This window comes from Sorex araneus, chromosome 3 (genome assembly GCF_027595985.1).
Source record: "Sorex araneus isolate mSorAra2 chromosome 3, mSorAra2.pri, whole genome shotgun sequence".
Classification (NCBI taxonomy): domain Eukaryota; kingdom Metazoa; phylum Chordata; class Mammalia; order Eulipotyphla; family Soricidae; genus Sorex; species Sorex araneus.
Genome location: NC_073304.1, coordinates 194218874 through 194240567, shown reverse-complemented (window position 1 = coordinate 194240567; position 21694 = coordinate 194218874). Strand labels below are relative to the sequence as shown.

General features: G+C 60.3%; 1 protein-coding gene across 2 annotated transcripts; it reads right to left on the bottom strand.

Moving 5' to 3' along the window:
- Positions 1–292: 292 nt before the first annotated feature.
- GIT1 (GIT ArfGAP 1) lies at positions 293–18298 on the bottom strand. 2 transcript variants are annotated; one of them, XM_055131680.1, is made up of 21 exons: positions 17980–18298; positions 10308–10441; positions 9799–9911; positions 9570–9675; positions 8663–8880; positions 8483–8577; positions 8110–8152; positions 5444–5470; positions 5195–5243; positions 4861–4933; positions 4105–4202; positions 3688–3799; positions 3459–3589; positions 3165–3317; positions 2842–3072; positions 2707–2760; positions 2426–2512; positions 2244–2317; positions 1955–2137; positions 1786–1849; positions 293–1678 (listed from the first exon to the last, which is right to left on the bottom strand). In XM_055131680.1, exons 1-21 carry the CDS (start codon positions 18029–18031, stop codon positions 1466–1468), a joined length of 2310 nt encoding a protein of 769 aa, XP_054987655.1. In that variant the 5' UTR covers positions 18032–18298; the 3' UTR covers positions 293–1465. The 2 variants fall into 2 exon arrangements, with proteins under 2 accessions (XP_054987655.1, XP_054987656.1); XM_055131681.1 differs by lacking the exon at positions 5444–5470.
- Between the last annotated feature and the right edge of the window lie 3396 nt (positions 18299–21694).

Here is a 21694-nt window from a genome sequence, read left to right as displayed (position 1 = left end):
AGGCGACCTCAAGAGGCTGCCCAGGCTGAAGGGATAGCACAGCAGGTAGGGTGTTTGCCTTGCACGTGGCTGACCTGGATTTGACCCCCGGCATCCCAAATGGTCCCCTGAATCCCAACAGAAGTCATCTCTGAGTACAGAGCCAGCAGTCAGCAGCTCTGAGCACTGCTGGATGTGACCCAAAACATCATCATCAACAATAACTAAAGAGGTTCCCAAAATGGGCTCGTCCAAGTTGTCCTTGGCTTCTTAGTTTGCCGCCTCCCCAGTTCTCTGCGCATCAGAAACAGCACATGGTCACTTATTTATTTTTGATACAAATGTACATGACACACGTTCTGACAGCCCACCCACCGCCACACAGGTAGAGCCTGGCCCCTCAGGGCAGAGGTGGGATGGGAGAAGAGCTGGTAGGTGCTGCCATCTGCTGCTCCAGGGTGCCCAGGTTGCAGCCCTGGTTCCAAGTACCCAGATACCACAGGTGCAGATGCTGGCCTCTTAGAGGTTACAGGGAGGAGGTCTCATCTGAGCCGGGGACCCTGGGGAGCCAGCCCCAGGCTCGGGTGCTCAGGTCTTGGCCCCAGCCAGCACACGTTCCCCCCTCACGAGGGCGGGGAGGAAGATGGAGAAGTGGTTTTTGTTGTTAAGTTCATAAAGAAGTAGTAGGAGCGAGGGGAGTGGGGAGGGGAGGTAGCGGGCAGGACCCCAGCTGTTTGTCCGCGCAGTGGCTGGCCCCAGGAAGGGGGGGCGGGTTAGGTCCTGCTGCTCGGTTCCCCTCTCCCCTCACAGAGCTCCAGATGGGCCAGGCTTCTGGAACGGCACTGCCGTCCCGCACACTCACACGCAGGCACACAGGGACACGCAGTTACCACGACGTTAAAATTAAGGGTGGAAGAGAGAAAAAAAAATTTCCAGTGTTTGCTGCTGGGGACCCCGGAACACAGGTTGGGGGCTGTGTCCTAGGCAGGGGTCCTTTGGCATTAGAGGAGAGCAGCAGGGGGGCTGGTGGCTACAGGGCGGGGGACATCCAGAGATTATATACAAAGGAGGGGGATGCCCCCGCTCAGCCCCCGATAGGGCTGAACTGGCTCGTGGGGGTGGGGTGCATGTAGGGAGAGCAGCCCTACTTGGAGTGTCCCCACCAGACCCTTTGCTGAGGAGGCCCCGGAGGGCAAGGGGCTGGGAGTGATGCCTTGCAGGCCCCTGCACGCTAAAGGGGGAGGGGATGCTATGTACAGGGGGGAGGTGCATGGAATGTGGGGGGGACAGAAGCTCCTGCCACCCCACCTCCCCATCCTTGGGGGACTAAGGGGGGCGGGCATCAGGGCGCCTGGCTACCAAGGGAGGGTGGCAGCACTAAGGGCACTTGCGCCAGCGGCTCTTCTGGGGTGGGGATTAGTGTCTGGAGTGGCCCAGCTCCCGTAGCTGGAGAGGTCCGGGGGCGGGTGGGGTGCAGGGAGAGTGGTCACTGCTTCTTCTCTCGGGTGGTGATGGTCACCAGCTGCTTGGCAGCCTTGGCAATGTCGTAGGCGCACTGGATCACCTGCTGAGTCAGCAGCTGGAAGTCTACGGGGGCGCCGGGTTCTGGGGGCACTGTCTTCCGGCACTCGCTCTGCAGCCTGTAGGCGCTGGCGTTCAGCAGCCGCAGAGAGCTGCGCACCGGCTCCAGTGCTGGCCTCTGGCGGGAGCGGGAGGGAGGGAGCCCTGAGTCTCTCCGCAGCGGCAAGGCAGGGTGTTGGGGTCTCCCGCCAGCCGCCAGTCCCTGCCCACCCTCACCCCTTTTACCTTTGGGAAGAGAGAGGCCATCTCAGTCACAGCCAAATGGATCTTCTCTGAGCAGGGCACAAAGCTGGGGGGGGGGGATTGGAGGAATGAGCGTGGGCTCTCCAGGAGGGTTCTCTCGGCAGCACCCCCAGAAAGCATTGGGAGCCTGCCCCGACCGCCACCCCCTTACCTGTCATGTTTGAATTCCTGGGCAGCTCGCAGTAATTCCTGAATGTTTTTGGTGACCTGCTCCGTCTTCAGGATGACGTCCTCGGTGCTGGGAAGCCCGGGGTCCAGCTCTCCCTCCAGGCTTTCCAACTCTGGGTGGAAGTCTTCCTCCTTGCTCAGTTCTAGAAACCTCTTCCCTTCCAGTCTGAGGCCCAGGGTGAGAAAGAAACGTTGCAGCCAGGAGACCGTTGGCGTAACACCCTCTCGGCCCCCCGGGGCCCACCCACACTCCTTCCCCTGGGACGCCTCACCCAAGCATTTGGTCCCCACTCTGCGTGTTCTCATAGTCACTGTCGGCGCCGCTGCCGTGGCGGGAAAGCTTGCTCTGGAAGGGAAAGGGTGGCGGCTGAGGGGATGTAGCTGGGCCCCCAGCTGCCCCCAGGCTCCCCAGCCACCAGGTGTGCAGCCATAACTGTCACCACGTGACCATTACCGTGTGGCGGGTTCCCTCCGAGGAACAGGAGAGCAGCGGCGAGGATGGCGTGAAGGCCACCGCTGAGGCTGACACCCCCTTCCGGATCTGAAACCCACAGAGTCCAGCGTCAGCCACTCCTGGCCCTGTCCCTCCTGGAGCTCTGCCGTGCAGTAGGGGGCCGGGGAGGGGAGGGGAGGACTGTGTGCCCACGGTCCCCGTGCCCGGGTCTGCACAGAGCCTGCCACCCAGGCTCAGGACGCATCGTCAGAGGCCAAGTCCCCTCTCTAGGCCCTGCTTACCCTGTAAAGGCCAGAAGGGACATGCACGGAATAGATGGCGTCGTCCTCCAGCTCCTGGGGGTAGCACAGCGCACGTCAGAGGGGCCCCGTGGCAGCCCTGTCCTGTACCCACCCCGCGCCCCACCGGCCACTCACAGTGCCGTGGAAAGGCTGCAGCCGGGTGGCGAGCTCGTCTCCTGGCGGGCCCCCATAGGGCTTCAGGGTGGAGCCGGGCTCGTACATGGAGAAGGCCTGGCGGTCCCTGCGGTGTGAGCTCCCGCCAGGCCCCATGGCCACGTGCTCCGCCCGCTCAGTGGGCAGCGGGGAGGTGGGTATTGGCCCCTGGGGTTGTCGTATCTGCAGGTTCTCCGCCTGCAGCTTGTGGATCTGGACAGGCAAAGAAACTTGGGAGGGTCCAGTCCGCGACCCCGACGGCGGGGCAGACCCACCCCCCACCCGCTGCGCGCCGCAGCGCTCACCTCCTTCTGCAGCTTCCGGAGCTCGTCACTCAAGCTGCTGTTGACCTTCATGAGCTGCTGCACCTTCGCCTCGGAGGTGGCCAGGGCCTTCTTCAGCTCCAGGTGCTCCTGCAGCGTCACGGCGCCGTCCGACAGGTCTGAGGAGTCCATGCTCTGCAGAGCGAGGCCACTGGTCAGCCCCGGCCGGGGACAGAGGCCTCCAGGGCTGCTCTCAAGGTGGTGACCAGCCCCTCGGTCCCGGGGACTCCTGGGTTAGGACAGGCCGGAGGCCTTGGGGGAGGGGCAGGCTCAGACCCGGGCGCGGTTGTTCCGAGCAGCACCGGTGCTCCGCAGGGGCTCCTGGTCCGTGTCCTCGTCCGAGGCCACGCTGTCATAGTCGTGCTGGTCGTCGATGTCGCTACTCCGGGCCGAGAGCTCGAGGGTATCTGAGAGCAGAGGCCGGTCACAGCCTGCCCAGGGAGCCTCCCACCAGAGGAAAAACGTCCTTGCCCCCCAACTGCGCCCGATGCCCAGCCCTGCCCACCTGTGGGGCTGCTCAGGCCCTTGCCCTGCTGTCTGCGCTTGGCCTCACTGAGAATATCAATGATCAGAGTGGCAAACTCCCGCGCATTGAAGCGGGCCAACTTCTGTCGCCCCTGCAAGGCAGAAAGGACCCGGGCGGCGTGACGGAGTGTTTCGAGGAGTAGGGGACACAGAAGCAGGTGCCCCCGGATTTCTCCGCAGATGAAAAACCCCAGTCTGGCCCGTGTAGAATAGCGGGTGGGGAATGACACGGCCTCGGGGCACGGGGCTGTTCTCTGGGACAAGCTGCTCCCCTCGCTCTCTTCCAGCCCCCCAGCCGGCCCAGGGTGAGTGGGGCAAACTGCCCTGTCCAGGCAACACAATGGGAGGCCCAGGCAGCGCTGAGAGCACTCAGAGGGGAGAACCCCCACGGCCTCACCTGGTTCCGCGTGGCAGAGTACTCGGGGTTGACAGGCAGGAAGGGCACGGCACTGCGCTCCGTCACCAGGGTGCTGTGGTTCTGGGTAGCCAGCCACACTGGGGGGTGGGGGAGCAGAGAGCTGAGCAGGGCTTCCAGGTCCCCACCCCCCAGTGAGGGCAGGATCCACGCAGGGGTCCGCACGGCCCCGGGTCTCTCTCGGTGAGGGAGTGGTCTCTCTTTGCTGAAGGGCAAAGCTGGGCAAGCAGGCTGGGACGACAAATGGAACAGGCGTCCTGATGTCCCCACCCCACCCAGTCTGGAGTGACGCAGGGGGGTGGAGCGGGGCTGGGGAGAGAGCCAGAGTGGGCGGCAGCCAGAGCAGAGACGAATGTGGGTCTGGGGGTGGGGGACAGGCCAGCTGCCTGCAGCTCAGCACACTGGGCCCAGCCACCCAGGGAAGCTGCCCAGGCAGGTTCACAGTGGCAAGGGCTCATGCGAAGGTCTACCAAGGACCCCCTTTTATTTTTCACTGCCGAGCCACACCTGGCAGTGCTCAGGGATTACTCCTGGCTCTGTGCTCAGGGATCACTCCTGGCAGTGTTGGGGGACCATATATGGTGTTCGGAGTCCATCCAGGGTCTGTCCCATGCAGGCCAGCACCCCATCCACGGTATTAGCTCTCTAGCCCGAGGGGACCCTGCAGTCCCAGAGGCCAACCTTCCCCCCTCCGGCAGTTCTGCCATCCCGAGGCCTCCAGTGGCCATCGCAGCTCACCAGCATCATTTTCTCTTCGATCCACCTCGTCATACACGTCCATGGCAAGTTCTTCAAAAAGCCGGTTACTGAGCTGAAGGCAGAGAGAGGGGTGCAGGCTCTGTCAGGGAAACTGGCCCCCACACCAACCAGGCCAACTCACCATATGGCCAGAGAACGACAGCGCGTGTCCCTCATGCCACACCGCCCCCGGATCTCTCTCTTCCTCTTGTGCCATATTTCTCAAATTAATTTTCTCACAATCCACATCTCCCCCCAAAGGGCGGGGCAGCCACTGAGTGGGGGTGTCAGAGGTGGGGAGCCGTCCCCAGACACGGGCCTGCCCAGCACTCACCGCCTGCAGCTTCTTTTTGGCAGCTTTGGCCAACTCGGACAGGTCCAGGCTGTGGACAAGGGAGGCAGATGGACACGAGAAGGGCAAAGTCCAGACATTAGAGGTGGCCCAGCCCCTGCCAGTGACCTCCCACACATGCAAGGATCCCAGGGAGATGACCCGCCCAAGATGGCGCACACCAGCTGCCTCCCAGTGCCCACCCCGCTGCGCCCGGCCCCCCAGCCTGCATCCATAGCAGACACCATATACCTCTGAGACATGCACTTTTGCCGGGATCTAAGTCCAGAGGAAGGCAGCAGAGGGAAGAACAGGACAGAGGCAGCAATTACCCCGGAGCAGGCCAGCAGACACGTTCCCACAGCAAGCCCAGAGCCAATTCCACGCACACACAGCCCCCAAGCACGCAAAGCTGAGCTCCTCCCGCCCGGGGCCCTCCTTGGTCCATGGCCCTGGTGCCAGCATCTGCTTCTGGCAGACACTCAGAGCTTCCCTCACCCTGGGCGCTGGCCCCTTGATTTCTCCCGCCTGAGATTTGTATCAGTTCCTCTCTCTCTTTCGGAAAGGTGCCGGGGACCAAGCCCAGGGCTCACACAGGACCAGCAGATGCAACTGCTGCCCTACATCCTGAGCTCTGGGAATTTCTTTGGTTAGTTGTAGTTTTAGGAACATAAGTGGGGGTGCTGGGGGCTGGAGCGGTGGTACAGTGGGAAGGGCATTTGCCTTGCACGTGGCCAACCTGTGTTTGATTCCCAGCAGCCCATACGGTCCCCCCAAACACTTCCAGAAGTACTTTCTGGGTGCAGAGCCAGGAGTAACTCCTGAGAACCACCAGGTGTGGCTCAAAACAAGTGATGGTGCTTGGGGGGTCACTCCTGTCAGTGCCTGGGAGACCGTCTGCTAGCAGGGACAGAGCTAAGGTCAGCCATGTGCAAGGCAAGCACCTTCTGCCCTGTAGTAGCTTTCCAGTCCCATAACAGCTTCTCCTTTCTGTTTTCTTTCTTCTTTTTGGTGTTTGGGCCATACCTGGCCATACTAGCCCCTAAAATCCCCTTTTACCCAGTCACCCAGTAGCCAAGGTGACTTTTCTCAAACACCCGTATTAGCCTTGGTTCTAAAAATATTTTACTAATGACAGTTTTGTTTGGCACAGTCCACAAAAAGCTCAATTTAAAAATTATGCTAGGGGGGCTGGAGCGATAGCACAGTGGGTAGGGTATTTGCCTTGCACGCAGCCGACCCAGTTCGAGTCCCAGCATCCCATATAGTCCCCTGAGCACCACCAGGAGTGATTCCTGAGTGCAGAGCAAGGAGTAACCCCTGAGCATCGCTGGCTGTGACCCAAAAAGCAAAAAAATAAAAAATAAAAAATTATGCTAGGGGCTGAGTAATAGCACAGCGGTAAGGCATTTGCCTTGCACACTGCTGACCTGGGTTCGATCCCTGGCATCCCATATGGTTCCCCCAGCACGGCCAGGAGTAATTCCTGAGTGCAGAGCCAGGAATAACCCCTGAGCACTGCTGGGTGTGACCCATAAAGAAAAAAAAAATTATGCTAAATGCTTTGCCTGCATTATCTCTCTCTCTCTCTCTCTTTTTTTTTTTCCTTTTTTGGGTCACACCTGGCGATGCACAGGGGTTACTCCTGGCTCTGAACTCAGGAATTACTCCTGGCAGTACTCAGGTGACCATATGGGATGCTGGGAATCGAACCCAGGTCGGTCGCGTGCAAGGCAAAAACACCCTACCAGCTGTGCTATTGCTCTAGCCCCTGCCTGCATTATCTTACTGAATCATTTCAACAGTTCAAAGACAGCAACAGTCTCCTTCATTTCCAGGCGTGGGTACCCAGACCCGACAGGTGAAACAGCTTGCACAGGCCCCACGCTCCCCTGCTTGGACCTGCTGCCCCGGAGACAGCTGCTACTCTTGTCAGAGCCCACACGCAGAACTGTATTGCTTCTGGGACTCCCCCGCCTCTCTCCATGCTGGCCGCACACCCTGCCGGGGTGCCTCTGCCCCTCCTGCCATATTCCCCCCCCCAGCAAGACAAGTGTGTGGGGACACACCACCCTCTCTGGACCTTCAGTGCTTCTGAAGGGTAGGAATCACATCTCAGTCACAGCTGTCCCACTCTCAACACCTGCCCTTATGTATTTACAACACGCACATATACATACGTACACACCCTCAGGCACACACCCCAAGCAGATCAGACCAGAGAAGCAGGGAGTTAGTCTTGGGGTCTCAGAAGAGGTCTTGGTTGAGGGACCTGAGGCCACACTGTCCCCATCTGCCTACACAGGCCTTTGGGGAGGGAGGGAGCCTGGTAAATAGGCACAGCTTGTGCTCAAGACGTGGGCATCAGAGATGGCCACTAGGTGGTGCTGGCAGCCATCCTGTGAGCAGGGCGAGTAGGCTGGGGGCGTGTTTTCCTGGGCACTGGGGGCCTTTAGATCAGAGGCAGACATGCAGGAATCCTTACACAACACCCCCATTTCTAAGCACACCAAAGGGGCCTGGTCAGCAGCTCCAATGTAGGCAACCCCCCACACCCACCACCATCTCACTGACTAGCACAGTCCTGGGTAGATTTCACTGGGGGTCAGTGCCAGCAGGCCTGGAGCTGAGGGAGTCTGCTCCCTCCGATGATCCCTGTACTGAGGCACACGCCCCTGAGTGGACAGCCTCAGGCATGCGCTCAGCTAACATTTCTTATCTACCTCGGGGCCCAGTGTTAGGAAATGATGGACTATGAAATGCTTGTGATTGGGGGTGGGGGGAGATATGCAGGAGCAGGGTCTGAAGGGTCCCCAGAAATCTGAAACCTGGGAAATGAGAAGGGTGAAGGCTCTGGGCCTGAGGCACCTGAAGGGTATCCAACAGCCTCTGGGAAGCAGCATCAGGTGGGCACTCACCTGTCAGCCATCTGTGGGATGATGTAATGCCCATTCTTGTGATCTGAACAAAAATAAAAATGCTAAGTCACTGGTGCTGGGTGGCCTGAGCAGTTGGGAACCCACCTCACAGTCAGGAGCGGGGGCTGGACACCTCCAAATGCTAGGCAGAGGGAAGGGGGCTTGGTCTGTCCCCAGAGCCCTGGGAGCTGGGGGGGAAGTCAAGCCCCCCCCCCCCACTCCCTACCCTAGCCCTCTGCAGCCATAGGGATTTCACAGGAGCCAGTTGCCTAGCAACACCATTCCCTAGCCGCAGAGTCACCACGGTATCTGCTGCTGGGGTGTGCCTGGGTCCACCTGCCTGGCCCGGACAGGCTCGCCCCTAACTGCTCACCTGGCTTGCGTCCACAGAGATAGAAGGCCAACCGGTCAGTGAGCTCATACTGGCACTCAACTAGCCTTTCCGCCAGCTCGTTGTGCCCCGCCTGCCTGTGGAGGGGACATGGCTCAGCTCTGCAGGGCCACCCGCTCCCAGTCCCTGCCCACACCTCACCAGCAGCCCGCCCGCCCTCACCTGGCATAGTCAATGGGTGTGCGGCCATTGACATCCGGGGCACCGGGGTCAGCCCCGTACACGACAAGCAGCTCAGCCTGCAGTGTCTGCCCGGCCTTGGCAGCTACGTGCAGAGGTGTGGTGCCCTTCTCTGGGTGGAAGAAGTTGGCCTGGGCGCCCAGGGACAGCAGGCGTAGACACGTTTCCAAGTTGCCCGTCCGCACGCTCGAATGCAGTTGCTGCAAAGAGCAGAGTGTGACAGACGTGAGTGGCACAGTGGGGCCAGGCGCGGGGCCGGCAGGAGGACAGGGGCTGCCCTGGAGGTGACCGTGTGCTCTGCTCAGAACAGAGGCCATCTTTGAAGCAGGCACTGCCACTGTGGTCCCCATCCACAGAAGGGAACACCAAGGCTCTGCCAGCTAATGGCCCTGAGTTTCCCAGTTTTCAACAGCGAAGGGATTTTAATCTGTATGTCCACTTGGGAGCTGCAAAACCTCACACGATATCACCATGCTTTTGTTTTCCCTTCCTGAAAATGGTCGTGGGGTCAGAAAGACAGCTCAGTGGGCTGGCGTGCTCTGCATGGGGGAGGCCTGGGTTCAGGCCCCCTGCACCGCCAGGAGTGACCTCTGAGCAGAGACCACTTGTACATCGCAGACTGGGCCCCCCAAACAAAACACACAAAATAAAAACGAACGTGGTGGTTGTGTCGAGATGGAACCCAGGGTCTCTTATACATGCTGCATCTGCTCTACCAGGGCTCCATCCTGGCCCCAGCCCTGCTGTCCTGACCTGCCACATGCCTGAGTCTCACCAGACCTGGCAGGCTGTGGGGACCTGGGGCTCAGCGGTGGTGAAGGTGGCCTTAGGGCGTGGTGGGTGAGAAGAGCAGAGGCCCACCCTGCCTTTGCAGTGGGGCCCCTCAAACCTTGCTGAGGTCTTTGGCTGTGACGCCGTCATCGTCCCGGCAGGGAAGCTTGTGCACGAAGGCCAGCATCTGGTACTTGGCCCTGATGAACTCGGACTTGATGGGGCTGTGTAGGACACACAGGAGGAAACGGGGCACAGAGCAGGAGACACTCGTTAGCCCGGGTCGGCCCACAGCCCAGGCCCTATGGCCCCTGCCCACACCCCTCCAGGCTGACGGGGTGACTCACTGCACTTTGTCCTGGGGGTTGGCTTTGCGCCGGCCAGTCTGCACTTGTGCGGGGTCCAGCAGGGAGTGCTCCCAGATGGAGTTGGCACCATTGCTGGCGAGTGTGTGCACCATCTGCAGGGGAGAGAGGCCAGCGAGACTGCCCACTGGGCACTGGGGGTCACACCTCCATGCTGGCCAGAGCCCACACCACTGGAAACAGCACCAGGGTCTACTGGAGGCCAGGCACAGGACACCCCCAGCCGGACTGGCCACCGAGGACATGCATGGTCATGGGGCGAGCATGCCAAAGTCAAGAGAGGGTAAGTGACTTGCTTGTTGCCACAGAGAATGACAAGGACGCAGGAAAGCCAGGGAGAGCGCCTGGGTCTGGACATGCCCATCACACAGTGAGCTGAGCAGAGGGCTGGGACTCACGAGGTGGGTTCTGCAGGAGGGGCGGGGGGCAGACACCGCCTGCGCCACTGCTCATGGCAATGATGGGGGGGAGCAGCACGCACGTGGCCATACCTGCAGCAGTGTGGGTGGCCAGGCGCTGTGGCGAAGGTGCTTCACAATGGAGATGTGGCGGCCCAGGCTCCGGTGCACGCTGCAGCACTCGTCACACACCAGCACGCCCCTGCTGATGGATGCCCAGCCTGGGTCTGCAGAGTGGGGGACAAGCACGGGGAGGCCCCCTGAGCACCTGCTGAATCTGCATGAGGCTCTGCAGAGCTTCCCGACAACCCACCGTAAGAGATGTTGACTGGACAGGCTCAGGGAAGACGACGGCACAGCTGCACTTCACGGCCACATGCTCAGAGTGCATTGACCTGACCACCGTTGGGCAGGATCCTGGCACAAAGTCCATCTTACAACTGAGTCTGGGATGCCCATGGGATGGTTGCATGTGGCTGACCCAGGTTCGATCCCTGGTACCACATATGGTCTCTGAAGCCCACCAGGGGTGATCCCTGAGCACAGAGCAGGGAGTAAGCCCTGAGCACTGCCAGGCATGGCCCCCAAACAAAAACAAACAAACAGGGGCCGGCCAGAGTGATAGTAAAGTGGGTAGGTCATTACATGCAGCCAACCAGGGTTCAATCCCCAGCATCCCATATGGTCCCCCATGCAATGCCAGGACTAATTCCTGAGTGTAGATTCAGGAGTAACCCATGAACATTGCTGGGTACTGCCCTCCTCCCCTCCTCTCAAAAAGAAGTATTGGGTCTCATGCAGTTTCTGAAACACGGTACCCAAGTGAAAGCAGCACGCCCTAATTCGACTGTGTATCATGGTCACACCATCCTGAAGTCAAAAAATCGTAAATAGTGGACTGCCTGTACCTCGTCCCCCACCTCCACACACACACACACATACTCCTTGATCCTCAATAAAGAAGCAGCGTGCCAGCAAGGGAGGGATTCCCCCAAAGGCTCCCAGCCAGTGCCCCCCCACCCCCAAGCCCCCAAGCCAGGCCCCCCCTACACAGCTTTGGGCGTCTGGGGATGTGAGGTCCCAGGGCCAGCTCAGCTGCATGGCTTCCTGTCCCGCAGCCACCGCGACCAGTGGGCAGGCTATCCTCGGAAGAACACTGCCCAGCCCTTCCCCAGGAAGGCAGGAGTCCTGAGAAGGGAGGCAGCACCCCCGGCCCCGCCCAGGCACCCTGGCAAGTTCACATCCCGCCTCTACCCCAGATTTAAGTGGACTCGGTGAGCTGCCTCCCTGACCCTCGCACCCTCATCCTGGCAGGCGAGAAGCCTCTCGAAGCCTCCTGCAGCTGCCGGGCAAGGCAGCAAACGTTGGCCCTGTTGAAGCGACCAGGAAACAGTGGCTCAGACAGGGCTTAGAGGGCTTGCCCAAGGTCACACAGCTGCCGAGGGGTGGCTGGGATGGAGTGCGAGGCTCCCGGAGGCAGGAGACCAGCCTCGCCAGTGCCCCTTGCTCCCTCTTTGCCTTGCCCGGCAGGAGAGCCTGGGGCCATTCCACTCCTCAGGAGAGGTGCACCTTGGAAACAGGAAGGGGGGCTGGGGCAGGATGGGAGCTTCTGGGGGTCCATCTGCCGGGGCAGGGGAGATGCTACCCACCCAGGCTTCTGGGAGAAGGGGAGGCGGCGCCCAGCGCAGGCTGTGGAAAGGTCACAAGGCAGAAAGCAGCCATTGTGCGGGTGAGTGGGGGCAGGGAGCCTCGCTCCCAGGCCCCCGCCCAGGCTCAGCAAGTCCATCCTGGGGTGGGGGCAGCGGACTGGCTCTCTGCCTACCCGGTGGTGCCCAGGGAGTCCAGAAGTGGGTGCCCGAGGACAGCGAAGAGCTGGGTGAGCCTCTCCTAAGCAGAAGGGGACTCAGTGGGGTCCTTGGACAGCCAGTGGGGCCCCCAGGAGGGCGTGGAGGAGACCACGGCAGGCCGGGCCTGAGCCCTACAGAGAGGCCCCCTACCCACGCCCCCACCCCACCAACGCTGTGGGGGAAGTGCAAGGGATAGCTTGGGTGGATCTGGCCTTCTTTAGGGCCTCCTCACAGCCCATACCCCAAGCCTGCCGAGGACACGAGGACACGGAAGGGACTCACAAACCTGCCACCCACTGCCCTCAGGGGTGGATTCCCGGGACCCACCATCTGTGCCAAGAGGGGGAGCCCTTGGGCACACTTTTGTGCTGCTTTCATTCAAACAATGAGGCCCCCCCCAACATGGAAAGCTCCCTCCCCCACTCCCAAACACACTGGGTCAGGGGGCTGCTGACCAGCCTTCTCCGGCAGCTGAGGCAGGAAGCTGGAAATGACGCAGCCTAAATTCCTCTTGTTGAAATGGTGGGGTTTCCTGTAAGTGGGGAGCCGCCCAGGCCAGGATCACAAATGGGCCGCTCAGAGGCCTCCGCCCCAGGCCTGTGTCCCCACCAAAGCAGCCAAGCTTGGAAAGACAGGCCAGGCACCAGGCTGAGCAGATCCTGGGCAGCCCTGGCCACGGCAGTGCATAAGAGACCAAGATCTGGGGCTGAAGTGATAGCATAGCGGGTGGGACGTTTGCCTTGCACGCGGCCGACCTGGGTTCAAATCCCAGCATCCCATATGGTCCCCTGAGCACCGCCAGGAGTAATTCCCGAGTGCAGAGCCAGGCGTAACCCCTGTGCATCGCCAGGTGTGTCCCAAAAACCAAAAAAAAAAAAAAAAGAGAGAGACCAAGATCTGAGGGCCGGGGCCGCAGATAGCGGGGAGGGTGCTGGCCTTGCACCTGCCAGGCCCAGCTTCCATTTCCGGGCCCGGCATCCTATAGGGTCCCCTGAGCACCACCAGGAGTAACCCCTGGGCATCACCAGGTGTGACCCTAAGACAGAGAGAGACAGAGACAGAGACACCCTCCCAGCCTCAGGGAGGGTGGGCAGGGGACACTGTCTGGAGCATGCTGGGCCCAGCTCAGTTCTGGACCCAAGTGAAGAGCCTATGCTGACCCTTTTACCTACTCCTTATCCCCAAGGACCTACCCACAACCCTCTCACCTGTTTCTAAGCAGCAGGACCCTGAGGTGTCTGAGATAAATGGCGACTAGAAGATTAAAGAGGCTCTCAGACCTACTTTTGGCCCAGTAGGGAACACAAAGGTTAGGGGATGTGGAGACTCCCACCCATGTCAGCCTCCTCTGCCTCTGGCTTCTTAGGGTGAGGGGTACGGGCTGATGTTACCCAGTGCAGAGTCCTCCAAGTTCTGGGTCTTTGCCTAAGGGGAATTCATGTCACCATGCTAGGCCACAGCAGCAGAGGGCCAGCAGGCCAGCCTTTCCCAGGCCAGGGGTCAGCTCCTTGGAGAAAGGGGCCAGAGGTACGCAGTGGCATGAGTGTACGCTCTGTATGGAGGAAGCATGGGTTCAATCCCTGGCACAGATGGTGCCCTGAGTACCCAGCGAGTAGCCATAGCTGGGTGCAGCCCCTAAACCCCACTGGGTATGACCCTAAAGAAAAGACAACCCCAGAGAGACAGAGAGTAGGGGGTTAAGGCATTTGCTTTCTTGCAGCTGGCCCTGGTTCCATTCCTGGCACCATCTGGCTCCCTGAACATCGTTGGGTACAGCCCTGGAAGGTCCCCAAGCACTACAATGTAGTCCTGGAGGCTTCCAAGCACAGCCAGCGCAATCTGTGTGAACCCTGGTGTTGAAGGGCCTGAGCAGTGAACCGGGCCTGGTGGTCTGCAAGGAACCTCCAGGCCTCCTGAGGGAGACATTCCGCTTTCTCAAAGTAGTCAGGAAGAACCTATGGGAGGTCATAGCACTGGCTACCTTTCGGGGGACACTGACTGGGCCGCCAGAGTGATGTGGAAAGGTTCTACCTCTCGAAAGAAGTGGTGGCTTTCCAAGTTTATAGACAAGTGAAAGCTCACAGGGCGACAGGAAGCATGGGCAGCCACCGAAGCCAAGTCCTCAGCAGTGGCTCAGGATTTCAGTGGCTCAGGATTTCAGTGTCGATCTGACTTTTTTTGGGCCACACCCGGCTGTGCTGAGGACCCACTCCTGGCTCTGTGCTTAGGGATTATAAGGGTTGCTGAATATCGAACCCATTGAACCTGGGTCAGCCATGTGCAAGGCAAGCGCCGTCCCTACAGTACTATCTCTCCAGTCCCCTCAGTGGCCATTTGAAACCTTAGAGAGAACCAGACTCCACATCCACTCTGCTTTTTTTACGTTTCTCACTGTACATTCACATCCCTGATAAAGTCAGGCTCACACTGTAGACATAGAGATTAGCAAGAGCACGGAGTAATTCCAACATTCTATTGTGATAAAATGTCAATATAGGGGCCGAAGCGAAAGCACAGCAGGTGGGGCGTTTGCCTTGTGTGCACCCAATCTGGGTTGGGTCCTTGGATGGTCTTCAGAGCCCCACCAAGAGTGACCCCTGAGCACAGAGTTAGGAATAAGCCCTAGCACCACTGGGTGTGGTCCCAAAACAAAACAAACAAAAAAGACAATGTGGAAGTACTTTCTTATTTTCAGAGCCACACCCAAAGATGCTCAGAGGTTACTCTTGGCTCTACACTCAGAAATTACTCCTGGCAGTGCTCGGGAGAACATATGAGGTACAGGGGATCAAACCCTGGTCAGCCATATGCAAGACAAGTGCCCTACCCGCTGTACTATCACTCCAGCCCCTGTACATATTTTTGGACTGTGGTTGACCATAAGTAACTGAAACTTCAGGAAAACTGTGGATGAGGGGAACAAAGGCACCCCAGTAAGCAGGGACAAACTTCCATTCACCCCAAGAAAAGACAAATAAGACTGCAGGTTCAGTGACATTTCCCTAGCCAGAGGCCAGTCCTGCTCATCCTCAGGGCGCCATCATTGCTGTGCCGGGGCTGGCAAGGCCACAGGCCTCATGGGGTGAAGAGCAGGTCCTTGGAATTGGGCTGGGCAGCTCAGGGCCGTGACTGTGGCAGCATGAGGGAAGTGGAGCTGGAGAAACACTCTCCACCTGGGAGTCTTTTTGTTTTTTTGTTTTTTTCTTCAGGGGGCCACACATGGTGGTGCTCAGAGGCCACTCCCAATGCGCTGTTCCATGTTTGCTACTAGTGGTACCTGGGGACTTATGCAGTGCCAGCGATGGAAGCTGGGCCTCTGGCATGCAAGGCATGAGGTCTCACCTTCTGAGCCATCATCGCAGCCCCATCTGGATTCCCTGACCCCATCAGTTTGGGGGTCCCAGGCAGGCAGGTACAGAACAGTGCCTGGTGAGATGCACCAGCTGCCACGGCAGTCATGCTAAGTCCATCTGCTTCCCAACAGTCACACTTATCCCACGTACCCAAGCCTAGGAGCAAAGGGAGGATTGGGAATCCCTTTGGGGTCATCTTTCACCGTGACTCCCCCAACCAGCCAACCACAGGGAGGCAGGTCTCTCTGCGTGGGAGTCCTTAGCAAGGCCCCGGACAGTGGCTCACGCTCAATCCTCCTTACCAGGGCTGCTCTCAGGCTGCCAATGTCGGTCCATGTAGCAGGCGGCAGGGGGATCCCCAAGTAGCCTGCTTGGGGTCCTGAATGGCATCCAAATACCGGAGTTTGTGTTATGCTCTACAATGTGTCACACACATACTGCGTGGTGGGGTGGCAAGTCTGTGCCAGCACACTGGCAGCTGGATCTTCTCCCCTCGGCCCTGTATTCTGGGTCAGAGGGAAAGTACATCCCAGGCACCCACTGGAGGCAGGCCGCTCCTCTAGCCCACCGGGTGGCCTCTAGGGTGGCCGGAGGCTTCAAGCTGAAGGGACAACTGCCTTGCTGATGTCACCCTATGTCCCTCTGGCACAGAATTAGGACCAGACAAGGATCTACCAGAGATGGGAGGATCCTAAAAAAAACATATCTTTTTTTGTTTTTTTATTTTGGGCTTTTTTTGGGAGGGAGGGGGGCACACCCAGTGGTGCTCAGGGCTTACTCCTTGTTCTGTGCCAAAGGATCACCCCTGGGGGAGATCAGGGAGCAGATGTGATGCAAGAGCCTACCTGCTGTACTATTGCTCTGGCCCCAAAACAGTTCCTTTCGGCCTCACATTAAGAAACTGTGGCCCAGGGGCCGGAGCGATAGCACAGCGGGTAGGGCGTTTGCCTTGCACGCGGCCGACCCGGGTTCGATCCCCGGCATCCCATATGGTCCCCCAAGCACTGCCAGGAGTAATTCCTGAGTGCAAAGCCAGGAGTAACCCCTGAGCATCGCTGGGTGTGACCCAAAAAGCAAAAAAAAAAAAAAGAAACTGTGGCCCAGAGCAAGAAAAAGTCTTCCCAGGGGTTGGTCACAGAGTATGCCGGAAACTGGCAGCACTAAAACCCAAACTTCCCTGATAGAATCCTGCTAAGCACCTCAACACAGCCTAACTTGTGGCACCCCCACATCCTTCTTTTTCCCTGCACTGTGCCGACCCAGCAGAGGCGCTGAGCAGCCTGCAAACTCAGGAAGGGAAGCTCTCTTATCTCTAGACTTTCCAAGGCAGGGGAAAGGAACTCAGTGTTTCCAGTTAATTCCCCATAAAGACACAGGAGGGCCCTAATAGCTCCAGGCCATGATGGGTCCTGTGGGCTGAGCTCAGACGTGAGGCCTGGGATTCTGGGCCACAGCCCGACATCCTAGGGCAAACCTCTAGGTCTAGATTCCAGGAGAATCACCATATGCTGGGGTCCAGGGAGTGGCAGGAAGTTTTGGGTCCATAGTACAGTACCCTCACACTTAACTGTGCTCCCCAGCCCCAAAATCTACTCAGAGGTATCCCAGGGGCATTTTCTTCTCTATGGAGAAGCTGCAGGAGCTGGGGTTTCCCAGACCCAGGCCAGCTGATGAGTCCTGGGGTCACTGTCCCTCACTTCCCCAGCCCATGAGGGGCAATCCACAACAGCCAGGACCTGACTCTGCTGGGAAGAAGGTAAACACCAGAGGTGTATGGCGCCAGGAAGCATGCCTGGAGCAGGAACTCGGCCCCCTGCTCCTGTCCCCTCAAGTTAGTCTGGGGCAGTGTTTGTGCCAAGCGACAGGAAATGCCAAGTCCACCTTCCCAGGTGGCCTTGCTGGAGCACCGGAAAGGCCAGGTCTAGAGGCTCCCCGTCACCAGGGGGAGGTGGGGATGCCCCGCGGGTGATGCCCAGGCTTGGACTGGCAGGAATGCCAGGCCCTGCGAGGAGCCCCAGCCTCCGGAGCGGAGTCCTAGTGGGGGCCACCTCCTGGTCCACTAGCGAGAGGCCAGAGTCGGGGGGGGGGGCATGTACGTGGGCCCGACCCCATGCCCTCAGTCACCCAGGCAGGCGTGCAGACCATGCGAGCAGCAGGTGCAAGACGCGGGGGTGGCACCGAGGTGACACAAAACCACGCTCTCGGGAGCTCTGCCGGCCTCCGCCACAGCCCTGCTGCCACCCCAGGCTGGCGCTTCCGTTGGGGACTGAGATGGAGGGGGGAAGGCCCGCAAGCTGGCCGCCTCCCGCAGATCGAGGGGTGGGAGGGGGGCCGGTAACGTCCTTCCTGGCTCGTCCGCGGTCGCGAGCGCACCGGGGGCCCCCCGGGCGAGCCCTCCCGCCAAGGACGCGGCTCCGCAGTGGCCCGGGCGGGGACCGAGGCCGGAGGCCGCAGCCCCCCGCCCCGCCCCGCCCTCCGGCCCCGCACGGCGCTCCCGCCAGGCCCCGGCGCCCGCCCGGCGGCGGCCTCGCCGCGCGGTCCCGCCCCCAGCCCGGCCCCGCTTACCCGGGGCGCTGCAGTCCGCACACACCTCCGCCCGCGGCCCCTTCCGGGACATCCTCGGCGGCGACGCGGCCTCAGCTCTCTGGGCCAGCGTGGGGGGCGCGGGCGGCGGGCCCGGGCGGCGGCGGCGGCCCCAGCTGCCCGGCCGGCTCCGGCAAGGCCCCGGCTAGGCTCCGCGCGCCTGGCCAACCGTCCGTCCCCGGGGCTGGCCTGGAACCCGCCGTGCCCGCCTGCCCGCTCGCCCTCGGGCGCCCTCCGCCCCGCGCCGCCCCGCGCCGCCCCGCCACCGCTCGCCGCTCGCTCTCTCCGCCCCCTGCGCGGCTCCCGGCCGCTCCTGCAGGAAGCGGCGCAGGCCCGGCCCACCGGGGGAGGGGCAGTCCGCGCGCCCGCCCCGCGCCCGGCCCTGCCTGCCGCGCCGCCCCGGGAAAGGAAGCCGGGAGCACGGGCGCGGGAGGGCGGAGGCGCTTAAAGGCGCCGCGGCTGCCGGCGGCCCGGGCCGCGGCTCGGGCGCTCCCCCGGCCCCGAGGCGGGGTGAGTCACCCTCGCGGCCCCACCCCCTTCGCTTTCGAACAGAGGAGTGGCCTCGGAGCTGGGGCCGGGAGAGCAGTCCCCGCGGATCCGGGACGAACTCTAGGCGCTGGGGGCCCTGGGCCCCCTTTACCCCTCCTTCGGATGTTGGAGTTTAAGGGTTACAGGCCTATCTCGGCTTGGGATGGAGGTGCGTCCCGGTTGCCCCGTGTGTCCACATCCGTGTGTCCAGGTGTGTGGTCACGCCCTTGCTGACGATGCACACCCCCAAACAATATGGACACCCTGGAAGGTCTTGCAGCGTCTGCCCTTGCAGATCTCTCCCTGGTCCTTCCATCCGCAGAGGAAAGAATCCGGGCGGGTTCTGAAGACCTCCCGTGGAGTGGCCAATGTTCCTAGGTACAGAGTATCCATCTGGTATCTACTTTGTATACAGCCACTGAGTTCCTGGGCTTTCCGAGGCGTGTGTACCCAGGGCGTGTACTTATAACATACAGGAACCTTGTTTGACGGTGGCCTTTCATCCTGAACTTTACAGGGAGACTCTGGGAGGGGGGGTGGGGACAGGGAGCAAAGGCGCAGGCCACACGTGGGGTACCCCTGCACTGAGCATGCTCTCTTGTACACGTGTGCCCCGCGTGCACCCTGCCCCCATTCCTGCAGCAGCAAAAGCCCCAAGCACTGGCGGGGAAGGGGTTAGGGGAGAGGTCCGTGGTGACATGGTAAGGGAGAGCTCCCAAGCATCAGGGAGGTCTGTAAAGGGGGTGGGGAGAGGGAAGTCCTTGGCCAGGGATGAGCTCTAGAGTTGGATCATTTCCCCCAGCAGTGACTGGTGGGTGGGCAGGCTGCTTCCCTGGGGGAGACAAGTAATGCTCATGAGTCACACCACCCGAAATACATGCAAAGCTGCCTGTGTTGCCTTTCCTGCAGCCCAGATTGACAAGTTTGTTTGAAATCGCAATTCGCGGGGTATATTTATAATCGCACCTTTAAAAAAAATCTTGCAGACCTCCCTGCACTCCCGGCTGTGTCTCCTGCCATCCCCCCACCCCCGCACCCACCTCTATGAGCAAAGATGTCTGGCTGGGGACTGGAGGGTGGGCCGGGAAATCACTGCTTCCTCTCATCCCACTGCAGCACCACTCCAGCCTATCCAGCCTGTCCATGGCCCTGGTGGCCCCAACCTGGGTAAGAGGAGGAGATGGCTGGCCTCCAGTGCCCGGTGTGCAGCCCGGGATGGCGGCCATCCGTTCACCCCCAGCTATGGAATTTCGTTTATTAAACGTCGAGGCGTCTGCTGGCAGCCCCATTGCTTGGCTGTCTTTGTTTCTCTGCTGTGTGGGCGCATCTCGAGCACGTGGCAGCTGCAGCGCGCAGGCCAGAGGGAGGGCGACCTGGGTTGAGTTTCTGTGGGTCAGCAGGGAAAGCTGCTTCGGGGTTCCGTCCCCCATGAACTGGCTGACACCTCCTACTCTGTAGGGAAAGAATGATTTACACACACACACAAGAATGATTTACATACACACACACACACACACACACACCCGCGCCAGACCCCACCCCCCTCCCCCAGGCTCACTTCCTGATTGGCTCCGGGATTGTCTGGAAGTGACCCAAGCACGGATCCATTTTCCAAACTTTCTTCCTGAAGCCCCCCAGCCCAGCCCAGCGGCAGCCGGGCTCCTGGATCTGAATCTGGGGTTAAGGATAAAACGGATTTCAAGATTTCCCTTTGGTGGTATCGCCAGCCCAGGAAGCAGGCCTGCTACAGAGAAATCACACACGAGATCCTAAAAACAATTTAATGAGGAAATGTACTGGCGGTCTCCTGGCCACTCCTAGCCGGTTCTTCCCCGCGCCAGCCCCCTCCCCAACTCCGGCTGCAGCGCGACGCTTTGCTGACCCCTCGTGGCTGAGGTGGGCAGCGGTCCGCTGCGGCCGCAGACGCCCGCGGGCTCCTCCCAGGCTATAGAGAGGGGCGAGTCAGCCCACTCCTCCCTCCTCCTTTCCCGCCGGGGCCTGGCACCGCTAGGTGTGCAGGAGGGAGAAAAGAACTCGTCAGGGAACCTGAGGGAGGCGGGGAGAGTTTGCAAGCTTTTGCTAGCACCTCCCACACAAACACTTCTTGGATTGTTTTGAGTCGGACTGTGTGGAATCCCTTCTCCGGTCTCCTGGGAAGGTGGGCTCCAGCAGGCACTGCGCCCGGTCCTGCCACCTGTCTCAGCTGGAGGGGAAGGGACGCGCCGTTCCCACGGCACTTATCATTCTTAGGTCGTCCCTGGAAGTAGTACCCAGTAGCTCAGTTTGGAAGTGAGTGGTCGAACAAACCGGAAAAATTAAGCGATTTGCTCAAAGTCTGAATGTTAGTGAGGATAAATTCGAACTCAAAATTCGAACTCTGGGATCTTAAACATTCTCCCGGTGGGACGGAGCCAACACTCTAAGTCCTGCGAGCTCTGAGAATGAGTGCCCACAGAAGTCCGTTTTTTATCACAGCATCTCCAAGAATCTTTCTAGAAAGACTTCTACCCTGGAGTTATTCAGAGTTTATGGACCGGGGGACTGGGGGACCTGGGGAGCTGCCACCTGCTGCTTTTTCACCGCAGTCCACTCCCGCTGTCCTTGCAGAGGTGTCTGGGGTGAATATTTCCCGGCCTGGGTGGATACTCTTTAGAGCTTAAAATTCATTTTCGGAAAGGGCATGGAGGCTCCTCATATAGTTCAGGTGCTAGATCCCTGGTTGTGCCAAAGGTACTAATACTCCACACCTTTCTCAGTCCCTCTTTTCTGGGAATCTGAAGCCAAACTCAATCTTGAAGGCCACCTTCCGCACCCCCTAATGTTGGGGCGAAGTCTCCTGTAAAAGGCAAAATGCCAGCAGGTGGAGTTGCGTCCTAGCCCACCCGGCCTCAGGACCCCGAAACCTTTACAATCAGGTCTGACGCCTCCCAGACGCTCTCCTGGGTTCCAGGGGACGGAGGGAGGGGGGCTTTCTCCGCCACCCCGGGTTCTACGAGGCGGACTACAAGCCCCATGATGCCGCAGGGCTCAGCTGTAACAGGCTCTGCCCGGGGCTCCCGATTCCCACCGCCCCCTCCGGCCCCCTGGCCCGCATCCCTAGCCGGCCGCTCGGGCTGAGGGCCGGGCTATGCGGCTGCGGGGAGTCGGGGGCGGCGGGCGCGCGTCCCTG

What these genes read in the sequence shown, in the direction of transcription:
- GIT1 (XM_055131680.1), bottom strand. Translation starts at nt 18,031, where the DNA reads ATGTCCCGGAAGGGGCCGCGGGCGGAGGTGTGTGCGGACTGCAGCGCC. An exon ending in GGGCCTGAGCAGCCCCACAG is followed by an intron (nt 3,590 to 3,687) that starts GTGGGCAGGGCT and finishes CTCTGCTCTCAG; the next exon opens with ATACCCTCGAGCTCTCGGCC. An exon ending in AGTGGGGACCAAATGCTTGG is followed by an intron (nt 2,138 to 2,243) that starts GTGAGGCGTCCC and finishes CCTGGGCCTCAG; the next exon opens with ACTGGAAGGGAAGAGGTTTC.